The 23,284-nt window shown below is 37.6% G+C and overlaps 1 protein-coding gene across 25 annotated transcripts in view; it reads left to right on the plus strand.

The window, feature by feature from the left end:
- LOC102136791 (transducin-like enhancer protein 4) overlaps window positions 1-23,284 on the plus strand; it is a 156,283-nt gene that overhangs the window by 53,679 nt on the left and 79,320 nt on the right. For 15 of the 25 annotated variants that reach the window (XM_005581987.5, XM_005581992.5, XM_005581988.5 and 12 more), the window contains one exon: window positions 1,502-1,576. The exons of the other annotated variants lie outside the window; for them this stretch is intronic. In XM_005581987.5, coding sequence (XP_005582044.1) covers window positions 1,502-1,576 — 75 coding nt within the window. The remainder of the gene's footprint in view (window positions 1-1,501; window positions 1,577-23,284) is intronic. 25 annotated transcript variants of the gene reach the window in all.

Raw genomic sequence — 23,284 nt, forward strand, 5'->3', positions numbered from 1 at the left:
TAAAGGAATGGAATGGACATATCTATAGACAGACTTCGGGATTGCTTCTTAAGCTCCTGCTTTGAAACTGGAACGCCTACAATTAAAAAAAATTAAAAAGTATATAGTTTAATAATCAGAGTCTATTAAAAGCCTAAGATTCAATGGTCTATTATTTGACATTTTTCTTTCCATTAGTCATAGACACAAAATATGCATTTCTATTAGAAAACCAAGAGTGAAAACATCACATTGTAGATAATTAATTTAAAGTGGTTTCCTTTTCCACCTGGCCTCCCCATTCCCCTCACACAGCTCAGAGGTGAAAATAATGGTCACCCTAGTTAATCTCAGTAACTGTATATTTGAGGGTTTTGGAAGGGGGACCAGGTGGTTCATGGAGAATTCCACATTGAACTGATAGCTCTTTGTATGTATTAAGCAGTGTGGTAGTTGAGCTCGTACTCACCTCAAATAAGTGAAGAAAGTTAGCTAAATTTTTCAACTGAGATTAACCAAAATAAGACTCTTCAGGCATACAGAGGAGTACTTGTTTCACAGCGCAGTTCCTTTGGTTCTTCATTCACTAAACCAAGTTGAAAGAAACCCAGTAAGACTGATTTTAAACCAAAATTGACTGTAGATACTAGAGTGGTCAAATGTTTTAATGGGAAATAATATTTATATAATTGGAGGAGGTAATTCTTGTAAGCACTTTTGTGTCTAGATATATATGAGTGCCTCCGTACAGAGATTTCTGTGCTACTTTTTCTGTTACAAAAATTACTAACATCAGTTCTTACTTATTCTCACTGGAACTGAATCGTGGATGGAGGGATTTTCGTGCACTGTCCATCCTAGTTTTTCGAAGAAAAAAAAGTATCGTACACTTTTGTGGGCTTTAGTTTTTCTGTTGGATTTAAAAGAAATACCTGAAGTTCTTAAACTTGAGTTCTACGTTTTTGATCTCTTTTAAATATGCAGCCCTTCATGATAGGAGTGAAAACACGAACAATTTGTACATTTCCAGAAGAAACATGTATATTGCGTTCTGTATGTCCTTCCGGTGTGTACGCTAACCGGTATCAGGAGAAAATTTAAAAATAATTGCTTCCAGGAAATAATTTTTAAAAACTTTAATGTAGACAGCGAAGAGAAAAGGGAGTGGGTACAAAGAAAGCAAGTGGGATGGGTTGTGTTTTGTTTGTTAGTACTGATAGCAGATGTGTGGTCAAAATGTACCATAACTTTAAAGTGAAATTTAAGCTGTTGTCAAGGAGCATTCTTCATGGGGTCACAGAGATGGTACCTGCAGTTGGATGCCCAGTGACTCCTCAACTTTGTGGACCCAGATATACCATAGACATCTAGTCATCCATCACCTCAGGCTTGTATTGGACACCTGGAGATCCCCCGAATGCTGTTTTGCATGTAATTGAAGTTAGAGGACATGTTAGGAAAAGCTGTTCTTGACTGAGTAGAAAACAAATAATTGTATTCTGTTTCTGATCTTCATTTATAGCACCAGCAACAAGTGGTGCAGGCTGTGGAACGGGCCAAGCAGGTGACCATGGCAGAACTGAACGCCATCATTGGGGTACGTGGCCTTTCCATTTTAGCTCTGATCTTAGTGTTTGTCATCAGCTCTCTCGCTCTCTCTTTTCACATTTTGTTCCGCCAAAGGGGCAAAAAGCAATAGATGACTACAAAATGAAATTAAGCACTTTGCCTTCAATCTCCTGTGAAATTTGATGGCTGCCTCAGAAACTTTGGATCACATTCTCACCAATTTAAGTTGATGTGTTCACGAAAACTCTCCTCTAAGGAGACTAGATAGCTCTTTTTCATATTTCTTTTCTTTTCAATCAGCTTCTGTTGCTAACCTAGGCCAAAAAAAAAAAAGAGAGATGGATTACTATGACGTTAAAATGACCTGGTTTCTTTTATCTTTCCTCAAATAAACATGTAGAGTATCTTACTATCATTTTTAATGAGATGTATATTTTCACATCTCCCATTCTACTTACTCTTCCTTCCCCTGTCATGAGTGGCTCTTATGGGTTAGTGTCCTTTTGAAGTAGAAATAATTGATGAACTGCACTTAAAAAAAAAAAATCAGTGGCCCATTTAGAAAATCCTTCCTAGCAATAGTGGCATTAATGTTGCGTAGAAATTGTGCTGGAATTCATGGGTTTGGGCAGTCACTTCAACTCTGCTTATATATATATATTTTTTTTTTCTCAGATTAATGTAACAGGCAATAAAATAATGTGCTGAAACTTAGAAATAATAATAAAGGCGAGAAATCACAGCTGTAAAGAGCATAATATTCACCTCTATATTTAGGCAGATTGTACAGGCAGTTCCTTGGGTTATTCTAATGAAGACACTACAACTGTACTTTCCTCTTTCTATCCCCTCCCAAATACTTTCTTTTGTGTATAGATTATACACAAAAGTCTTTTTTTTTTTTCTGTCAGTGTATCAAACATACTTTGAAATGCTAATTATTTCATTTACTTTCATTAAAATTCAAATTGCTGAGTGAAGATGTGGATAAGGGTCGCCTGATAATCAATCTGAAGTGAAGATATTGCTTCAATTATTCCTCTGTCTTTTAACAAGGAAATCAGAACTCTGGGATCACTGCTGATGTTGAGGGCCCAATAGTCTGATTGTAGCTTGTTTTTTAATGGGCTATTTGGAGCTATATTTTGTGTCCCTCTGACCAAAAAAAAAAATGGTAGGAAATTAGTAGATGTAATGAATGGAAAAGAGTGACCTTTATTTCCTCCAAAGTGCCCCTTGGAAAGAAGAGGCTGAATCAGAAGAAGCCATGTAGAATCATGAATAATGTTTGTCGTACATTTTCTGTGATGGGCAGGAGAAGGGACGGATAGTAGAGATGAATACATTTCACAATTGGTTTTCATTTCCAAAAACTCCAGGAAACAACAGTATATTAAGTTTTAAAAAGCTGAGAAAGGTTTAATTTTAAAGTTAAGTGTATGTGTATGTGTGTGTGTGTGTGTGTGTGTATATATATATGTATAAACCAGCTGTGCTCCCTTGAAGTGTGTGTACAAGTGCAGGTGTTGTATTCACTGTGGATATTTTTGTTACCAAATCTTCCAGGGCTCAGAAGGGATAGAACCTGCATTTCTCTACTGTCTCTACTGTTTAACATGGAGAGAATGTGCAGAGTGATCCCTAACAGGAGAGGTTGCTGGGTCATTTTTAGCTTAGTGTTTACTGTTTGTATGAATGACTCAAATACAGATAGCCATTCTGCCTTATGTCTGATTGGCAGCCTTTTCTAGGAAAACAGAATAGGTTATTTTTTTTTCCCTTTTTTTGAGTATTTCAGTGACTGTACAGTGGAGAGATTAAGCTAAATAAAAAACGCTTTGTTTTTGTGTTGGATGTTGCTTAATATGAGGGAAGATATAAAATCATAACAAGTTCCCTTCCCTTCAGAGCAAGAATATTTTTAATATAGTTTTGTATTTATTCATTTTTATATACTTTATTTGGAATGGAATGGCAGATTGCCTTTTCTTGGGGAAATGAGGATTTATTAGACTGCAGCCAAGTTACTGACATACTGTGTTTATATGGATTTAATTATTAAAATAAAGCTAACTTAATTTTGTGACCTAAAAACTTATTCAAAGAACTAACTCAACAGTATATACTATCAAAGTAGCGTTACGTGCTATCAAAGCGGCATATACTTGGATATAGTTGGATCTGATGAGCGTTCCAAACTCTTGGTATCTGAGCAGAAAATGGAGTCAGAAATCACATAATCTGACTATTCCGGAAAATAGATTGCAGAAATAGGAAAACAAACCCAACAGTTTTAGGGAGCCACAAACCAGGTGAGAAGGAAAGAGCTCAGTTACAAACTCACTTGACGAATTTTTGCTGCTGATGTTCTCTTTGTGTTTTTAGCCATGGTAGTGGCTTGCATCCAGTAGTTTTTGGAGTTGTAACGTTGTAGTATTTTAAAGGCACTTGCTGTTCTCTGTCCCTTGAGCATAGATGGCTGGGTGAGAAGGTGGTATTTTGACCCGCTACCAAAACCAACTAGGGGTCAGTTTTGAGATTTTTGTTACTTGGTTTTTAGAATGTAGTCAGCAGTGATTTTCTGCACTGAAGGAATGACAGTTTCCTATGAGAGGCAAAGACCCGTCTAAGCCCCTGCTGCAGACCCTCATTTATTTATCACTGCATATGTGTCTATCTTATATGTATGCACACCATCCAGACAAGAGCAAATGTTCCCAGATTTAATGAAATCTGATGAAGCACCTTTTTAACTCTGCAATATTATTCTACCTTCATTGGTAAATGAGCCAAACCAGTGATCCATGCAGTTTAAATGCAGAATGCTGACGTGAGCCCGCAACCTGGAGAGGCGGCTGTTCTCTTGACAATAAGCTAGTTGTGTTTAATGGAATGAAACATAGTTATAATGATTTCTTTCACAGGTCATGTTCAGTTTAAAACTGTTGATAGATTGAAATAAGTTAAATAGCATTTATCTTTTATTTATAAGGAAGAAAATCAGGAAAATTCCTGTGTTGGTTTCCCATCGTTGATATTTTGTGTTTTGTTTTGAATTGGCGGTATTACACATTTCCTTCAGGCCTTCCCCAAGTTCCCCCAGATGGGTTAGGGGAATGTTATGGATCTAGTTTGATTTTGTCATGTGTCCTGCTAGCCACTGTGTTTTTAAATTAGAAGCTCTGCGAGATCACACTGTTGGAACAACACACAAATTGTAGTTTTAAATCAGTAATATGATCTAATTAGAAATGATGTTTTCATTTCCTGTATTATTAAATTGAGTCATCTGACTATCTTAAAATGCTTTTTAAATCCATTACACTATATAATCAGTACATGCTGTGTGAATGTGGTTATGCTTAATAAAGGAGGCTGACTTGGAACCTCATAAGAATTTCACCAAAGAAACTACCATTAAGAAAAAAAGTTTAGTCAGTGTGAATAGCGGAAAAGAAAATGTTTGACTTATGAAAATAGACAATGTGGTTTCCTTTGGAAACTAACCCACTTTTTAAACCTAACTCTGAGGGAAAAAAAAAATGATAGAAATGTATGTGTTTGGAAAAAAGCACACCCCCACCCCCAAAAAACCCTTAGGAAACAGGTATGCCATGGTGTTGTAGGAATTGCAGTTTAGCACAAGAAATGCTGAACCTCAATTTTTAGCAGTGACATTTTAATGATAGGAAGTCTGCAAAATTATTTGCCATCAATTGTGAAGGCAATAACAAGCCTTGGTGGTTTTTCACACTCTCTGTGTTAAGTGCTTTCAGAATGACAGCGTAAACTGTGTTAGAGAACTCCAAGGAAGTAAAACTGATTAAAATGTTCATGCTTGAATGGTGCTGATGGAATAGTTTATTTGGACTTTCTCTACCTCCTGCAGCTCAAGCTGAAATATTAAAATTCAGTGGATTTAAATCTCTTTCCTCTCAGCTCAGGAAAAAAACATTACATTTTAATAGGTTTTAAACCCATAATTCATTGGTTTGGAGCAGCACTATTAAATCTATTTAAATATTACTTGTATTACTAAGGAAATGATTTAAATGCCTTTGCCTTTACCATCCTATGTGTTTGACTTAGTTTAAAAAAAGAAAGACAATACCTTTGGGGTCCCCCCGCTTAGTATTTTGTTTTATTCTCCTTGTCATATGATTGAACCTTAAATGTGTGTGTGTGTATGTGTGTATGTGTGTGTGTGTATTCTACATTGACAACATGGCAAGAGGGTCTTGCAGTATGACTGTTTAAAAATGTATGTCTCCCTTTTTCCGTTACAGATTTCAAAACTGCCATTTTAAGTTTCAAAGGCATTTGGATGAGCCACCGTGATCATTTTCCTTGTATTCTTTTTAAACGATTTAGCCATTAGGCAGAAAGGGAAAGATATAAATATGTGGGTATATATAAAAATGTGTGTGTGTGTTTCCCTCCCTTACATCGCAAGTGTAGGAAGTATACCTCTGTGGATACATGGCCTCCAGTAACACACCACTTGAAATTAAATTTAAAAATTTATGTTTTTTACAAAAGTATTCTCCTTCCTGGGCCCACCGTGTACCCCTCAGTTCCTTTCTCTACAGCCCTTGCCACTACAACATGTGTCCCACAGCTTGACAGCACCTCCAGTCAGCCACAGCGCGAAGTGCTTGCTTTCCCCCAGTGCTTTGTGGGAAACCTTTGTGGAAATCCACCCTTCACTTCCACAAGCACAGCCTGGGATGTGCAGGAATTACAGCCGCATTGGGTAACCCTGAATCCCACAGGGAAACAGAGTTAGTGGAATGCTCCCCGCATTCTTTGGGGGGGGGGGACACCTGTAAGATGCCTTCTATACTATTCCACAAGAGGTTCAAGTAAGATGGAGCTTCCGTTGCCCACAGTAGTGATAGGCTGGAGAATATGTGTTTAGTTTGAGTTTTTCCCCTTCTCTGGTTCACTTTTCATAGGTCCCTACTCCTGTTCTGTGATCATTTCGAAATTACCTGCAGCCAAGCCCTGTCCCTCCACTTTCCTGGCAGACACTTAGGATTTGATTTTGTCGGCCTGAAGCTACTTAAGGGGGCTTTACAGTGTAGGTAGGTAATTGTAGTCACGTACTAGAATCAGGGCTCTTTTTCTGATGTGAGTTCTGTGCATAAAACATATTCTTTAACAGCTCAACTGTACAACTCAGCTTTTGTTACTTTTTAAATAAATATTTTTTAGTAAACTTACAGGTGAGCTTCTCTATCTTTTTCTGCTTCTTGCAGCTGATTACTGTTGGTGTTTTCTAGATGTATGTAATACAGAATGAAATTAAAAATGAGCTATAAAATAGATTCCTCAGAGATTGTTATTTCAGCTTTGTTACTGTCTTTACTGAATAGTGTGCCTGGAGCTTAAAGGCTTTATAAAATATGCTGGCCACTGTCTGCATCGTGTACCCACACAGCTTGCGCAGTGGGGGAAGGGGCTGGCTTGAAGATATACTCACTTGGAGGGCTTTGCTTACCTGCGCTCCCCAAACTCATGGCAGGAAAACCAAAGCAGTTTTATATCACATTCTTTCTTTTTCTTCTGTGGGTATGCCTGCCCCTCACCCTTTTTCTTTTCTGAGCTGGTTCATTTGCCATGGAGCAGGGGACTACATTATTGAATGATGTATTCATAATCTAATCTTTCTGCTACAGTTTGATGAGGCTCTAAGAGGCAGTAATTTCCCTTCTCTCATAACAAAGACTCTCATATATTTAAGTAATTTAAAAACTCTGCCTGCACTTCAGAGACGCCCAAAAAACACTAGGTAAGGAATAGGATTTCTGATTTGTGCTTGTGATGTGCTCTCCATTATTTTCTATGACAAAGCTTCTCTGGAAGAAATTTCTAGAAGCCAGTCTATCCTCTCACCTCCAAAACTGGTACTAGCCAGCAGTGCTACAGTTCTTCTTTCTGTTTGGGGCTGAGCTAGCCTTTCCTCCTCCCCCACTTCCATCGCTGTAGAGTTGAGTTCAAAGCGTTATAAGAGTTGCAGAATGTGTCTGGGTAGATGTATCTGAGGACGGGATATGGGCATTGGATTCCACTGAGAAGAAAGTAGTTTTCCCAGATCCACAGAGCTCGGCAGGCTGAGGTTATGCAGAGGTCTGAGGAACTGTTATATAGAAAAACAGACTAAAACAGAGAATAAGGCAACCTGCAAGCTTGCAGTTCCAGAGTGTCACCCCATTTTGTAGGTTGTTTTGTTTTGGTTTTGTGTCCACTTTTGTAATTCTCTGATGATTTCCTGCCAGCAGTGTTTTTACAAGCAGCATCACCACCTTCTATATAGTCAGAGACCTTTTTCCTTGTGGTGTCAGACTGCTTTGTGCCCCTCGAAGCTGAGACGGAGGGAAGAAGGATGGGCTATGAGAGGCAGTCTCACACCAGATAGGCAACTAAAGGGTTAATGACTGTGGTTAACTGTCAAGCATGTAGGTGAGGTTTTTAAGGACTTTTGTTGCCTTGAAGCTCCCTAAGAAACCGATTTGGGAATCCTACTACCCCAAAAATGCATTTGTGGTCTTAAGTGTTGTCCTTAAGACCTTTGTGAAAAGGTTAGAACTCTTTAGTGAGTAGCAAGAGTTATTTAATGATATGTCCATTCATTCATTCATTCAGTAAATATTTGAGTACTTTCACCAATGTCCTGTTACGGGGCATATTTTATTTTCATTTTGAGTGATATTTTAAATTGTCTTCTGAAATATATTCTGAAATGATCCTCAAGTTACATTTAAATCATTCTATTAAAATTTTGGTAGCTGTAAGCTTGCTGATGATATTACCTTGTACAACAAATAATCAACTTTTAATTAACGCATTTTGATTTCAATAAAGCTAGTTTCCATAGATAACAGAGTAAAGAGAAACAGTTAATAAAAAACATAAGAATGAGGCTGCATACATTTACAAATTTGTATTTTTTTATATTTGCAGATATATTTTCAGATATTTGGATTAGGAATTTAGAAATTCATTATTGATATTCTCTATTACATCAGATTTATTGAGATGTAATCTGCAAAAAGTAAAATTGACCCTTTCCAGTGTGTAAGTCTTTGAGTTTTGACAACTGAATACAGCTGTGTAACACAATCAAGCTACAGGCTAGTTCACCCCACCCCAATCCCTTGTTAGTCTTTGTAGTCAGTCATTTTTTTCTATCCCAGCCCCCAACAACCACTGAAAATGTTTCTTCCCAAAGCGAGCCTTTTTGACAATGCCATATAAATGGAATTACATATCATGTAGCCTTCCGAGTTTTCTTCTTTCACTTAGCATAAGGCATTTGTGATTTGTCCATGTGGTTGCTCCTATCAGTAGTTAGTGTCTTTGTATTGCAAAGTGATATCTATTGTATGAATATACTAGTTTATCTGTTCACTCCTTAAAGGACAGTTGGGTGAATAAAGCCATGAGAAACATTCTTACATGGATATTTTAAGTAAGTGAATGTAAGTTATATCTTTTGAGTGATTACCTAGAAGTGGGATTGCTGAGTTACATGGTAAGTACACATTAAACTTTCCAAGTAATTGACATACTGTTTTTCAGAGTGATTCTACTATTTTGCAGTTTCACTAATATGTTACACGTGAGAAAACCTTTCCTCTACATCTTTGTCTGCACTTGGAATTACAGGTTTTTGGAAGGTTCTTTTAGCCATCCTAATAGGTGCATAATAGTACATACTATGTTTTTTATGCATTTTCATAACGATTAATGGTGTTAAGTGTCTTTTTTGCTATCTCTATATCTTTTCTAATACAATGTCTGTTCAAATCTTTGCTTTTTTTTTTTTTCATGATTCAGTTTTATTTTATTATTGAGTTTTAAGGGTTCTTTAATTTTTTGGATTTTTTTGGTGTGTGTATTTTGTAATTCTTCCAATTTATAATTTAACATTAAACTTAGGCATTTTAAAATGTCAAAGTTAAACTTAGGCATTTTTTTTCCTTTATGGACTTACTTTTGGTGCTGTCTGTAAGTAATGTTTGCCTAACCCAAGACCACAAACATGTTCTTCTGGGGTTTCTTGTAGAGGTTTTACATTTGGGCCTATGATTCAGTGTAACTTTTGTTTATGGTAAGATATATGCATTAAGTTGAGGGCTTTTTTTTTTTTCAGGTGGACATGGATTAGTTTTTCAAGCACTATTTGTTGAAAAGACTATCCTTTCTCCATTGATTGGTCTTTGCACCATTGTTGAAAATCAATTAACCATATATGTATGAGTCTGTTTCTGGACTGCTCCAATCAACTGTTGCCGTCTCTTTTGCCAGTGCCATACTGTCTTGATGACTATAGCTTTCATTATTGATATTCTCCATTCCATTTTGCATTTGTTCTTCCTGTACTTCCTTGCCCTTTGCAGCACTCCTCAGTACTTCAGGTCTTTATCATCAGTATATTAAAGAGTGGCTGATGGATGAAGGGAAAGGGTCTAAGCTCAATGTAAACACTTTCTGTCATCAGAAATGGTGTCTGTTCTGCCTCCTAACGTTTCTCTCAAGGTTGAGTGCATTTTTCCATCTCCTCCTGGTCCAAATAACGCCTTTAGCTAGACTCTTCCAGCCTCCTCCTGATAGTCTACCTTGTTTCTGCATTTGTCTTTCTATATTTCATTCTACACACAGCAGCCAGAGTGACCTTCTTATAAAATAGAAATAGGATCTATTGGTCCTCTCCTTAAAGCCACAATGAGTGTGGTGGTGCCGTCTATATATATAGTCTCATCTACTCGGGATGCTACAGAATCACTTGAGCTCAAGGGTTCAAGACCAGTCTGGGCAACAGCTGGATTTCATTTCTAAAAAATTTAAAAAACAAGCAAATGAAAAACCCTGGAAAACCTGATGGCTGCCCCTTTTATTTAGAAAAAAGTCTGAATTTCTAACCATGGCCTACAAGATTCTTCGTGAGGTGACCCCTCCTTCACCAGCCTTTCCACTGTCACATACCACTCATGTTCTTCATTCAGCTGTTCTTAAGCCATGTTGGCCGCTTCCGTCTGTCCCTGGATTACTCTAAGTGTGTTCTCAACTGAGGGTTTGTGCACCAGCTCCTCTGACTCTGGAGGGCCCGTCCTCTGGATCCTAGAGTGGTCTTCCTTATGCCTCTTTTCAGAGTGTCAGCTCAGATGTTATCTCCTGAGGAAGGACTTCCTTGGCTGGCACTCTTTTTACTCTTTGCTTCTAATTCGTTCTCTGTCCCATTAGCCTGTTTTATTGTCCTCATTGCACTTACCATTGATTTGTTATGCATCACTTTCCCTTGACTAGCTAGTGAAATCTCATTCACTTTTATAGCCATGAAGCCTATAACGATAGGTATCATAATTTTCAATACATATTTGTATGATAAATATTCAGTAACTATTTGTTCATAAATGTGCAGTAATTTGTTCATAATAATTTTCCATAGATGTTTGTTAAATACGGTACTCTGGGATATTTTCTCATTTGGATATTCCCCCTACAATTTTGAGCCAAGATAGAGAAGGAAGTGCATGGATTGGTAGAAAATACACAGTTCTGGGTTTCACTTATGATATTAGGAATTTCATTTAGGTTTTTTAATCTGTAGAATGCAAGGCTGGAACTGATAACCATTAAAGTGCTATCTAGTCTAATGTTGAATGATTGTGTAAGGCTATTTGTTTTGATGATTACGGAATTTTTATTTTAAAACTTGGGGTCCTTTTGTGTCATAGTTATTCTTCTAGGTTTATCACCTCTGTAGGCTTGTATTCTTTTCTTGAAAAAGGTGGTGGGGGCCACTAAATATAGTAGACGTGATTGAGTATTTGCTCTGTGTTAAGCATTTACATGCATTACTTTGTTTAATCTTCACATCAACCCCATGTGGAAGGAAATATTGTTCCAACTTTACAAATAATGAAACCAAGGCTTTGAAGAGGTAAGTTGTTTTCTGAAGGCCACGCAAAGAGGAGTGGCAGAACTGGGATTCAAACTCCAGCTGACTTCAGAGCTCACACATTGAACCCTTATGCTACACTTGTCTCTTATTTGTTCTCTTGACCCTGTTCTTTCCTTCACAATGGCATCAATAATCTCTTTATCTTGAGATCCACTGATAGAATTGTCCAGCCAGAGCTCAGTGTTGGAAGGAAAATGGAAACTGGGTATTCTGGGTGCACATACTAAGTGGTTAGTCTAAATTGTCTGAATTATGTTAGTCCCACAGATCAGTTGAATACTCTTGACTTACGTGATGTTGCTTCCTGTCTGTTGTATCTTACTCTTACAAACAAGAACTTAAAGTTGTTATAAACACAGCTATTAAGGCAAGTGTTTTAACCCCATGTTCTTGGATCTTCTGGAATTTCATGCTTAGGCATTGGGCTGTCAGTTAGATGCCTGAGTGCTTGCAGAATTGCCTCTGTGTGTGTGTGTGTGTGTGTGTGTGTGTGTGTGTGTGTGTGGCTGGTAGGAGAGGAGTATGTATAGTTTTTGGAGAAGAGTGTTCACAAAGGGTCCTGTGACACAAACAAGTTTGAACCCATGCCTTATGAGAATAAGACTGTGCAAAATCTTGATATGAAATAACAAAATATCATGTGGGGTGCATGTAGACAAAAAGTATTTGCCCGTAGCAGCGTAAGGGCACATTCTAGGGTGGTTGTTCAGAAACTTGGAAATCAGGAGTTTACGTAGGAGGGTTTCTTGATTAAGAACTATTGTTAGTATTCTAACTGCAGGCAGCAGTAGGTGAGGCAGGGGACGTGACTGGTGGTGAAGACCACAAAGGGGCCCCCACCAGGCCAGTGGCCAGTCAGGAGATAGAAACAAGTTAGAACTTACCGGGATTGCCATTATGTTGTGGGGAGTCCTGTCTTTGAAATTACTTCATTGCTTTGTGATATGTCTTCTCTGCTTCCATTTCTCTGTCTTGAGAAAACCTTGTCTGCCTGACTTGTGAATAACAATTATTTCATGAGATATAGTAATATTGCAAGCTTAAAAAATGGTTTTGACTAAATAGTTAGAGCTAACTGTGCCTTTGACACCAAACTCTTAAGAAAAAACTCAAAATGGTACATTCTTGAATCCTTTTTAAGGCAGCTCCATAGCTACTCTGCCTCTTGTGATTCTCATGCTTTTTTTTTTTCTTGGTAGATTCATAAAAATGGTTAGAGTTTATCTTTGCTCAGATTGTTTTCTGTGACCATCAAGGGCAGTGCCACTATGGTCCTGAAGCAAAGTGGCAGTAATGTTGCTTTTTTTCTTTATTTCCCTAGAGTGTTTCTGGGTTGACTCGAAGCAATTTGTAGACACAGCTCTGCACAAATTAATATCTGGGAGAAGAAATTGTTGAGAGGAAAAAACAATTTAACTTGCGATCTACTTGGCTTGAAAGCTCAGAGGTTGTTCTTGGGTTTCCTTCAGCTAATAGCTTCAGAATGGCCTCTGAGCAAAGATAGATGTTGAGGCAGGCTTTGTTGTTTGTTGGTTCTCCCTTGCAGGCAGAGGCTACCCTCTGCTGTGAAGGCTAAAGCATTCCAGGTGCTCTTTCCAGCCTTCCTTACAGAAGAACTGTGGGCAAGTGACCCTATCCAGGTCAGTGAAATATAAAAAGATGTGGATTTCTTCTTAAGAGAAACCCATGGACAGAGAATTATCCTCCTTTCTGCATTTTAATATGGTTGTGTGAAGGCGTGAGGTAATGTGTGGAGCTGTGGCAGCCATCTTGTGATGAGAGGGGATGGGATATAAGGGAGGCCACATGAATCAGGGACCCAGAGCCCTGATAATGTTAGGTCATCCATCCATCCCTGGACTTGTAGTGTGAGAAATAAAAAGTCCTTTAAAAAAAAAAATTCATGCCATTTTTGGGTATTCTATACCTTGCAGAGGAACTATCTTAACTCAAATATATAGTTACATGCCATATAATGATGTTTCAGTCAAGGACAGACCACATATATGACAATGGTCCCATAAGATTATAATGGAGCTGAAAATATTTTATTGTCTAGTGACATTGTGGCTGTCATAACACCATAGTAAATTACTTTTTAAATAAATTTTGTGTAGCAGTGTAGAGTAATTATGAAGTCTGTAGTGGTAATTCATTAATGTCCTAGGCCTTCACATTTACTCACCACTGACTCATTCAGAGTAAATTCCAGTCTTGCCAGTTTCGTTTATGATAAGTGCTTTATATAGGTGTACCATTTTTTGTCTTCTATACTGTATTTTTACTATACCTCTTCTGTGTTTAGATACATAAATACCATTCTGACACAATTGCCTACAATATTCAGTACAGTAACACGCTGTACGAGTTTGCAGCCTAGGATTAATAGGCCATATTGTATAGCTTATGTGTGTAGCAGGTTATACCATCTAGATAAATATACTCTATAATTGCACAGTAATGAAATTGCCTGAAGACTCATTTCTCAGAATATCCCTATTGTTAAGTGGTGTATGACTATATATAGATGTATATATATTTCTGTGTTAATGTCATGACTTATGTATATCAAAATATTGGGAACAACCTGAACACCCAACACTAGGGGACTACTTAAGTGAACTCAGGTATCTGTACAATGGCATACCATGTAGCTGTTAGAAATGATATAATCAAGGTGTATTAAAGATATGGAAAAATGTTCTTGATACATTGTAAACAGGAAAAGAAGAAACAGATTAAACCACAAGATAGTTTGATGTTGTTTTTGTTAAAAATGCTAACATGGATTCAAAAAATACTGGATAGGCCCACCATGATAGTAGTAGTTTTCTTTGGCTGCTAAGATTATGTGTGGCTTTAAATTTTATTTTTCACTTTGCTTATCTTCATTTAACATATAAGTTTCTAATCTGAAAAAAGGTGTAAGACAAAATTCTATTCATATGGCCATTCCTTCTTTCTTCTGCCCCATCTGAGTAAATGGTACAACTATCTACCCAGTTCCTTATGTTCCAAATTCCCACGGTGTCCTGAATTCCTCCACTTAGTCTCACTCTGCTGTCTTCCATAACCACGTCTTTCTAGTTCTATCTTCAGAGTAACACAACTCCTTCTATTCTTTGCAACGTGTACTGCCGCAACCCTAATTGAAGTTATTCATTATTTTCTTGTTTGAACCCCTGCACTACTAGCCGGTCTCCTGCCCTTCATTCTTGCCACTCTCAGATTCAGAAAATTATTATTTTTTAGTATTCTAGCTTAAAATACTTACTAGTCTTTATAAAGGCCAGTTTAAGCTGGTTTACACACTCAACCTTAAAATACTTATTGGTCCTCTTATAGGCCAGTGAAATAGACTAAAATACTAAGAAATTGATTCACTTGTATATGTCAGAATGGACAAGCAGATCAGTGGGGAGAAAGATGGACGCTAGTAAATATTACTGGGGGGCTGCCTGGTTATTCTTGTGGAAAAGAATTGGATACATACATGTCACCATATGCAGAAGTCAATCCTAGAATCTTAAAAAGAACTTTAAAACTTAAAAAAAAAAAAAAAAGGAGGAATCTTTTTTTTTTTTTTCCCTTGGCGTAGGATTTCTTAAAAGGGTCATAGAAAGCCCAACCCATAAGAAAAAGATTGATAGTATTTATTACTCACTTGAAATGAAAAACATCTGTTCATCAAAAGATACTTTAAAAAAAATGAGTAGACAAGCCAGAAACTAGGAGAAGTTATTTGCAACACATGTAACCAAAAAGCGATACGATCCAGATTTATACCAGTTAAAGAGCAACTAAAAGTTCAGCTTAAAAAACAAAACCAAACCCCAAAACCCACCATAGCCTAGAGCTCTCATTATTCTTAAATAAAAGTCAAAAACCCTTAGTGTGCACAGTCTGATTCCCAGAATATACTCGTATTCTACCCGACTTCCCCATTGCTCACTGGATTCTCACTAGGCTTCCTTTTTCTTCACTGGTCATGGCAAGTGTTTGTCTTGCTCTGGGTCTTCTCAACTGCCTTTCTCTTGCTTCTGATTCTCCCAGCTTTCTGCAATGTGCTGTTATTTGCATCCTGCAGGTCTCAGTTCAAAGGTTATTTCCCCAGAGGAGCTGCCTCCATTTATTTTTATGAATGAATGATTGCTTACCCCTTCCACCCTAGTTGAGAAAGGGTCCTAATCGGGCAGCAGGTACATCACTGGGCTAAATGGTAGGGGCTTGTGCTCCATTTCTTGATGCTAATACCATTTCCCACTGACTCTTTCACCTAGGAGATCACACATGTGAGTGTGGACCTGGTTTAGTGTTCTTCAAATTGTAGCTCAGGAGACTCATGAGTGTACAGTGAAGTCCATTCAGTGGGCATAGTAGACTTTTTAAAATTTTAATTACAAAAGGGTATAGATGACAATAGAAAATACTAGAGTATGTTGCACATAGTAGTGTTTGGTAAACTGTGTTCATTTACGTGTATATTCTATGTAGACACACATGCACATAGACATATACACAGAAATTGTGGTCAAAATTTTGGAAAGCAAGTCTCCTAGATGACATCTGAGGTTCATTCCACCTCTAACATTCTAAGATCAAATGCAGGATTCCTGAACAACCTAAAGTAGATAGGCTTTTTAAATGTTGCTTTACTTAAAAAAAAAAAAAAAAAAAAAATTAGAGATGGTGTCTGACTGTCTTGCCCAGGTCGGAGTATAGTGGCTATTCATAGGTATAATCATAGTGCTCCACAGCCTCAAATGCCTGGGCTCAAGTGATCCTCCTGCCTCAGCCTCCCAAGTAACTGGGACTACAGGCACATACATGCCACTGTGCCTCACTCAGCTTTACTTTTTTTTTTTTTTTTTTAAGTACTCTGAAGTAACTAAAGAAAGCTTTTCCGAGTACAGTCCCTTAGCTCGGTGACTTTAAAGACTAAAACTCACAAAATAGAACCATTGGTATCAGTAAGATGTTAAAGACTCTAAAAATTTTCCTTAAGTAGCTTAAACAAGCTTCTGGGAAATTGTATGTCCATTATTAATCTGCTTAGCTGTACATTTACTAGTAAACTTTTGGCCAATTCGTAAAATATGCTAATGGGATCACTAATGGGAAAGTTAATAAGTCAGGGTTTTTGTAGTTTTCCCCTTCTTTTCTTGCCATTATTACTTCATGAGTTAAACTACAAGTTAGGACAATGGAGCCGCTGGCACAGATCTCATGATTTGCTTGCTTTGGTTGTTACTTGCCATCCCCTTAAGACCAGTCCAGAAATTTGGAGGACTACAGAGATCCGTGGTTTGTTTAGCTTGAGAAACTTATCCTTTCAGTGATAATCTTACTTGGATTGCTCTAAATGCATGTCTTCTGTCTGTAGTAAATCTCATGTTGTAAGTCATCAGGAATGAGTTACAGATAAGCTTAGCCTGAGAAGTTTCTTCCTTTGTTCTTTTTATTCTTGCTTCTTTCCATATATTCACTTAACTTTTTGCTTTTTCTAGACATATTTGTTAAAGTAAGGTAAGAAGGGCACATCTTATTTTCCCAGCCTCTACAACTACAGGGAAATTGAATGAATAGTAAAGCAAACACTGTATGCTCATCACCTAGATTTACCAGTTAACTTGTCGTTACTTTTGCTTTCTGTCTCTGTTTATATACTCACACAAATACATGTGCACTTTTTGGAATGTGCTGAACTGATTGAAAGTAAAAGGCAGTCATGCTGTTTCACCCCCTAATATTTCAGTGTGCTTCTTCTATGAGCAAGGACATCTTCTTGTATAAGCACAATACCATCAACACATTCCTATACCAGTGTTACAGTTCATAATCATATTTCTCCCGTTGTCCACAAAATGTCCTTAATAGCACTTTTTTCTTCAATCCAGGATTCAATTCAAAAATTGTTTTGCTGTCATGTCATTTTACTCTTCTTTAAATCACAGTGTCCCAAAGCATTTTGCTTTAAGATATTGGCATTTTGACGATACCAGGCCAGTTTTCTGGACTCTTCCACAGTCTACATTTGTCTGATTGTTTCTGATTGTTTTCTCAAGTTTAGATTTAGGTTAAGTGTTTTTAGTAGGAATACTAACTAGGTGATGTGTATTTCCAGTTGTATCATATCACTGGTGAAGCTAGATGATCCGTCGGGTGATACCTGGGCACTATGAGTAACCTGTTTCCCTGCAACTTTTGACCCAGTGGTTCTAATACTGATGGCTGAGTCTGTCCTGCATTAGTTAATACATTTGACGTGGTAAACAGTAAATTTTAAGATATTTCTTTCCTTTCAAATTAATATTCTGTAAAGAGCTTTTCCTGTTTTCTCCTCTCCTCGCTTCCTCACTCTCTGTGCATATGAAAAGGTGGACTTATGGTACCGTTCCTTAATACTAGCAGTCAGCATTTATTGAGTGTTTATTATTTGCCAAACACTGTGTGATATGGTTGGGCTGTGTCCCCACCCAAATCTCATCTTGAATTATAGTTCCTACTATCCCCATATGTGGTGGGAGGGACCTCCTGAGTGGTAATTAAATCAAGAGCAATTTTTCCCATGCTATTCTTGTGATAGTAAGTTCTCACAAGATCTGATGGTTTTATGAGGGGTTTCCCCCTTCACTCAGCTCTCATGCTTCTCCTTCCTGCTGCCATGTGAAGAAGGGCATGTTTGCTTCCCCTTCCACCATGATTTTAAGCTTCCTGAGGCCTCCTCAGCCATGCTTAACTGTGAATCAATTAAACCTCTTTCCTTTATAAATTATCCAGTCTTGGGTATGTCCTTATTAGCGGCATGAGAACAGACTAATACACTATACTAAAGTTTTATATGCATCATGTCATACAATTCTTCCAGCAACCTTGGGAGGTAGATTTTGTAACTGTTCTCACTTTTTACATGAAGAAACAGAGCATCAGAAATGTTAAGTGACTTGTTCACATAGATGATAAGGATTCCAGTCGCTCCGAGGCCACTTCATTATGACGCTTCCCAAATGTCAGCCAGACTGTGCTTTCTCACACCTAGCCCGACTTACAGACAGGAGTGAGGCCAGCAGAACAACTGTCCATAGTAAATAATGTCTTCACAAGCCAAGAAGTATGGCTACCAGCCCAGTAATGGGCCCTTCCCTGTGCTTGCTGCTCTATTTCAGAGTCTGTTGCCTCTTCCTTTTTGGCTCCTTTCAAGGTCTGCTGAGTCTTCCCTTCTCTCCTAGAATGGAACAATGTCTCCTGGTTGGATTGAGGCACATATGCTCAGAGTGAGCAGCTCACAGCTTGGCTAGCTCCTGGTGGATGAGTAGTATGGTTGTAGGCTTGGGAGCCAGCTAGCCGTGAACTTAGGAGCTGGCACTGGCCTGAGAGTCATTCTCTGTCTAGTCCTTGGCCCCAGAGTGCCCCACATCTTCACCTGTTTTCTTGGGGTACCAAAAACTCCATTCCTGAAAATGTATTTTAAAAATGTGTTATAACCTATTAAGTCATTATTCTTAACGATGCTGAGATTGTCTCAAGTTTTGCCAGTAGGGATCCCTTCAATTTGACCTATTGTCCTGTTGACACAATATCCGTTAGTCTAGATAGCTTTCTTGGTTTCTGGCACAAGATACAGCAGGTTCACCTTGCACTTGCACTTTTTTTAGAAACCAAAATAGCACAAAGTGTGCTCATTGCTACTGAGATGTTGTTGTTTCTAAGGAAGATGCATGTTTTTTGAGAGTTATTCTGCTGTTGATAGCGTAGTAGAGTTGGAGTGGGGGTGAACAAGAAAACTGCTGCCTGGCCTTCAATTGGAAGTGCCCAAAATTCCCAGGGATGTCGGTGACTGTGGCTCTGTCCTTGCTAGCTCCTGCTTGGTCAATGACTTGTCAGTCCCTTGTGGTCAAGCAGTTGGGGACCTTCGATTAAAAAGAACTCCTCTTTCTGCTGACAGAAAGACAACATTTCAAAAGACATTTCTTGTGAATTCGATTCTCCAGTGGTCCTTTTCTGCCCTTTGTGCCAAACTTGAAACTGCAGGGAAATCTTTGTTACAGAGAATCCAGTAAAAAGCTATTAATGGCATTGAGGCTGTGTCTGCCACTTCATTGCTGTGTATTTTCAGACATCATTGCTATTTTTCAGAATTAAATTAATTATCTTAATGGAGTACTTACTTGCTTAAGTTTACTCCATTTTAATGTTTATTTTCTTGAATGGCCCATCAAGGAAACAGGAAGAAGTAGTTTATTTTGTATTGTGGTTTGAGATAAGAGAGGCTTTTGTTTGTTATTAATTTTAAGTAAGGCACCCAAAGATAATAAAGGCCTAGGAAGGATAGCGAGAATAATTTTAACATGATACATATTTTTCTCAGCAGGTCTTCCTAAGTGGTGGTTATGTAGTATACGTTGATTTCAATACTCCAGTCTATGCCCTCTTTAATTCTTTGGCTTGATCGTTGTTTTGTTTTTCTTCTAAAGCATATATATATATGTATCTATCCTGCTAGTTTATAATGTATCTTAAATTACATCAGTAAGAAATCTGTGTTATACTGTGTACTCTTAATATACATTTCCCTTCCTTTTGGTCTTTAAAAGGCATGGGGTTTTATGTTTCTTAGTGGGACTGTAAGATAAAGCAGTAAAATCTTGGCAGGTTAATTGCTCTGTAGTTAACACAGATGGGGCAGAGGGCAGAGGGCAGTTTTGACTTAACCCTGTTGGGAAACATCAGTGAGCGTTCAGTTTATCGTAGGGCAGTCCATTAGATTATGGTGCTCTCAGCTACGTGAATACTAGCCACGGAAACCTTACTCCTTTTCCGAGAATCCTGAGTTCCTCTGTTGATAAGAAGACTTAATAGAAATAATATTTTTAATGAATTTTTGACATTTAATGAATTAAGTCCATTTATTTTAGTTGAGAAAAAGGTAAAGTTCTACTTAGCCATTGGTGACTTACTGCTGTTATTTAAAGAAGATGTTTTCTAATATGTTTTATTGACTAACCCTTATCAGTTATAAAATACCTGCTACTCTAGTTCTAGGCTAGTTCCTAAGGTGAAAATTTGCGAAGAAGCTTAAAAATGACCCCTAAGTACAGAAAGGGGTCTCATTTATTAATGTGTACATTTTAAAGCCTACCGTAATATTTTAATATCTCTAGCTTACATTTTTGTCTCATGCCTTTTGGTGACTTACTTTCATTTTATCTTATAGTGTAATATTTTTGAAACACTTGATAAAAATTGCTCCCTTCTACAGGATGCCTGAGTATAATTTTTCTGTTTGATATTTTGTATATATATAAAATGGTGACTGATAAACATGAATTTATGGTAGCTGCCTCTCATTTATTCTTCCTTAAGATCAGGGTATATACTGTTAGACAGTATGCCTGTAGTTTGGTTTTTACCATTCATAAAATCTTTGAAAGGACTTTATAATTTTGGTATAGTAACAAATGGAAAAGACTCTCTAAATGCAGTGTTGTATGCTGGTTTGGATTCTGGGACAGAAAAATGACATTAGTGGAACAACTACGGAAATCTCCATAAAGTCTCTAGTTTGGCTAATAGCAATGAGCTGATGTTAATTTCTTAGTTTTGATAAATTCTGTGGTTATATAAAATGTTAACATTAGTGAAAAGTAGGTAAAGAATATGTGGGAACTCTGTATGTAGTAGAAGCTTAAGTCATTAAAAGCTTTGAATATATGTAGAAATATGACCATAGTTTGAGTTCATTAATTAGTTCAGGGGAAGTTTAGTGGTAGTTATATTTAAGCCCATTTATAATTCATAATTAAGAATTTAAAAATTAAAAGACCAACAATAAAAATAAATGCACTTTTCCTATGAGGGCACCAAGTTCTGTATGTTTGATCACTAAAAATATCAATTTTACTCATTTTTAGATTATCGCTGCTTAAAGTATCCAAATGAAGGCTTATAGTACAAGCAGCTTTTTTATTTCTTCTAGTTTAATTTTAAATTCAAAAGATTGAAACATATGGAAAAAAATACAGTGAAAATTCATCAGTTTATAAAATCAGTGCTGATATTAGTTGGTAATCTGTTTGCATACCTTCTAAGTGTGAGAAATATCTAGGCACTGTGGGAAATATTTTTTAAATAGCTCTAATTAAAAGGTATGGCATACACAAACTTGTGCACACACACACACGTAGCACATATATATGTATTTAAAAAGTCTCTTTTTGTCTTGGGTTGTGAAGTATCATAATGGTATTGAGCGTAAGTGGTGTCAGAATTGAGAGACAGTGGTGGAGATTACTTTGAGCCAGGGTGATGAGGGATATCTTCACCAAGAAAATAGGCAGGAGTTTAGCTTAGAAGGATGAGTAGAATTTATACATGTAGAGACAGATGAGAGAGTACTCTGTGGGTGTGTGTTGATTAGTAGTAAAACTAAGGCCTAGTTTAGATGTCTCACTAAATAGGCTGGTGTTACGGGCAGAGAGTTCCCTGGATGGTGTTACACAGTAGAGTAGAGTCAGGCCCATAGTAGTTTACAAAAGGTCTTGATTGCTAAGAAATTGGAACTTTTGTTTTTAGATAAAAGAGATCTGTTGCTTTTGGAACCAGAGAGTAACTATGAAAGAAGTATTTTATTCTCAGTAGTATCAGAGTTTTGTATTGAGTTCTCGCTACGTTTAGGGAACTGAGCTAGGTGCCAGGGTACTAAGAGGCCTGGAACTGGTCTCTTCTCTCCAAAGTCTCACAGTCTCTGGCAAGTCAGGACCTTCTTATCTGTAAACAGATGAATAACAATACCTTTACGAGGCAATACATGCCAGTGAATAATACAGGGAGCCCTATAAGATATTGGAAACTTAGATTGCTTGGAGAAGGCTGTAGGGAACAGGTGAAACATAAGCTGAGCAGAGGTAGGTGAGTATAACTTAGATAAGTAATGTGGAGGTTGTTCTAAAAGGTGCAGAAGGATATGAATTTAGGGGAAAAAACACAGGTAGAGAATGTCATGTATAACAAAGATTTCTGCCTTTGAAAAGTTCTGGTCCAATGGAATGATGAGTCGGTGCTTATTTTTTATCCTGTAGGAGAAAAAGAATAAAAGTGACGCACCTGAATCTTTAAAGGTATTGGGTTTTGGCTGAGGGTTTTTTTGTTTTTTTTTTCTTTTTTTTTTTTCTGACAGGGTTTCACTCTGTCATACAGACTGGGATGCAGTAGTGCAATCATGGCTCACTGTCATGGCTCACTGCACCTCACTGGCTCAGGTGATCTTCCTACCTCAGCCTCCTGAGTAGCTGGGATTATAGGTGTGTGCCACCATACCTTGCTAATTTTTATATTTTTAGTAGACACAGGATTTTGCCGCGTTGCCTAGGCTGGTCTCAAACTCCTGGGCTCAAGTGATCTGACTGCCTCAGTTCCTAAAGTGTTGGGATTACAGGCGTGAACCACTGTGCCAGGCTTTTTTTTTGTTTTTGTTTTTGTTTTGTCTAATGTAATAGATGTGTTTTTAATACTATCAAGATAATGTGTGAATATTTCAGGGTCTGCAGTTAGCTAGGATTTGTGAGATGTAGACTCAGTGCTTAGAGTCTAAGAAGGGAGGTAAGAAAGACGAGCATGCAGGATCTTAATAAATGCCTGCCCATTGACCTCTGATCTAAGGTAGAAAGTGACTGTGTGTCCAGACCATACACATGGTGTATTAGGGGAATTCAGACGAGAAAGAATTGGAGCAATTTCAGTTGAACAATATTTTGAAACAAATTTGCCATA

The sequence above is a fragment of the Macaca fascicularis genome, chromosome 15 (genome assembly GCF_037993035.2).
Source record: "Macaca fascicularis isolate 582-1 chromosome 15, T2T-MFA8v1.1".
Lineage (NCBI taxonomy): Eukaryota > Metazoa > Chordata > Mammalia > Primates > Cercopithecidae > Macaca > Macaca fascicularis.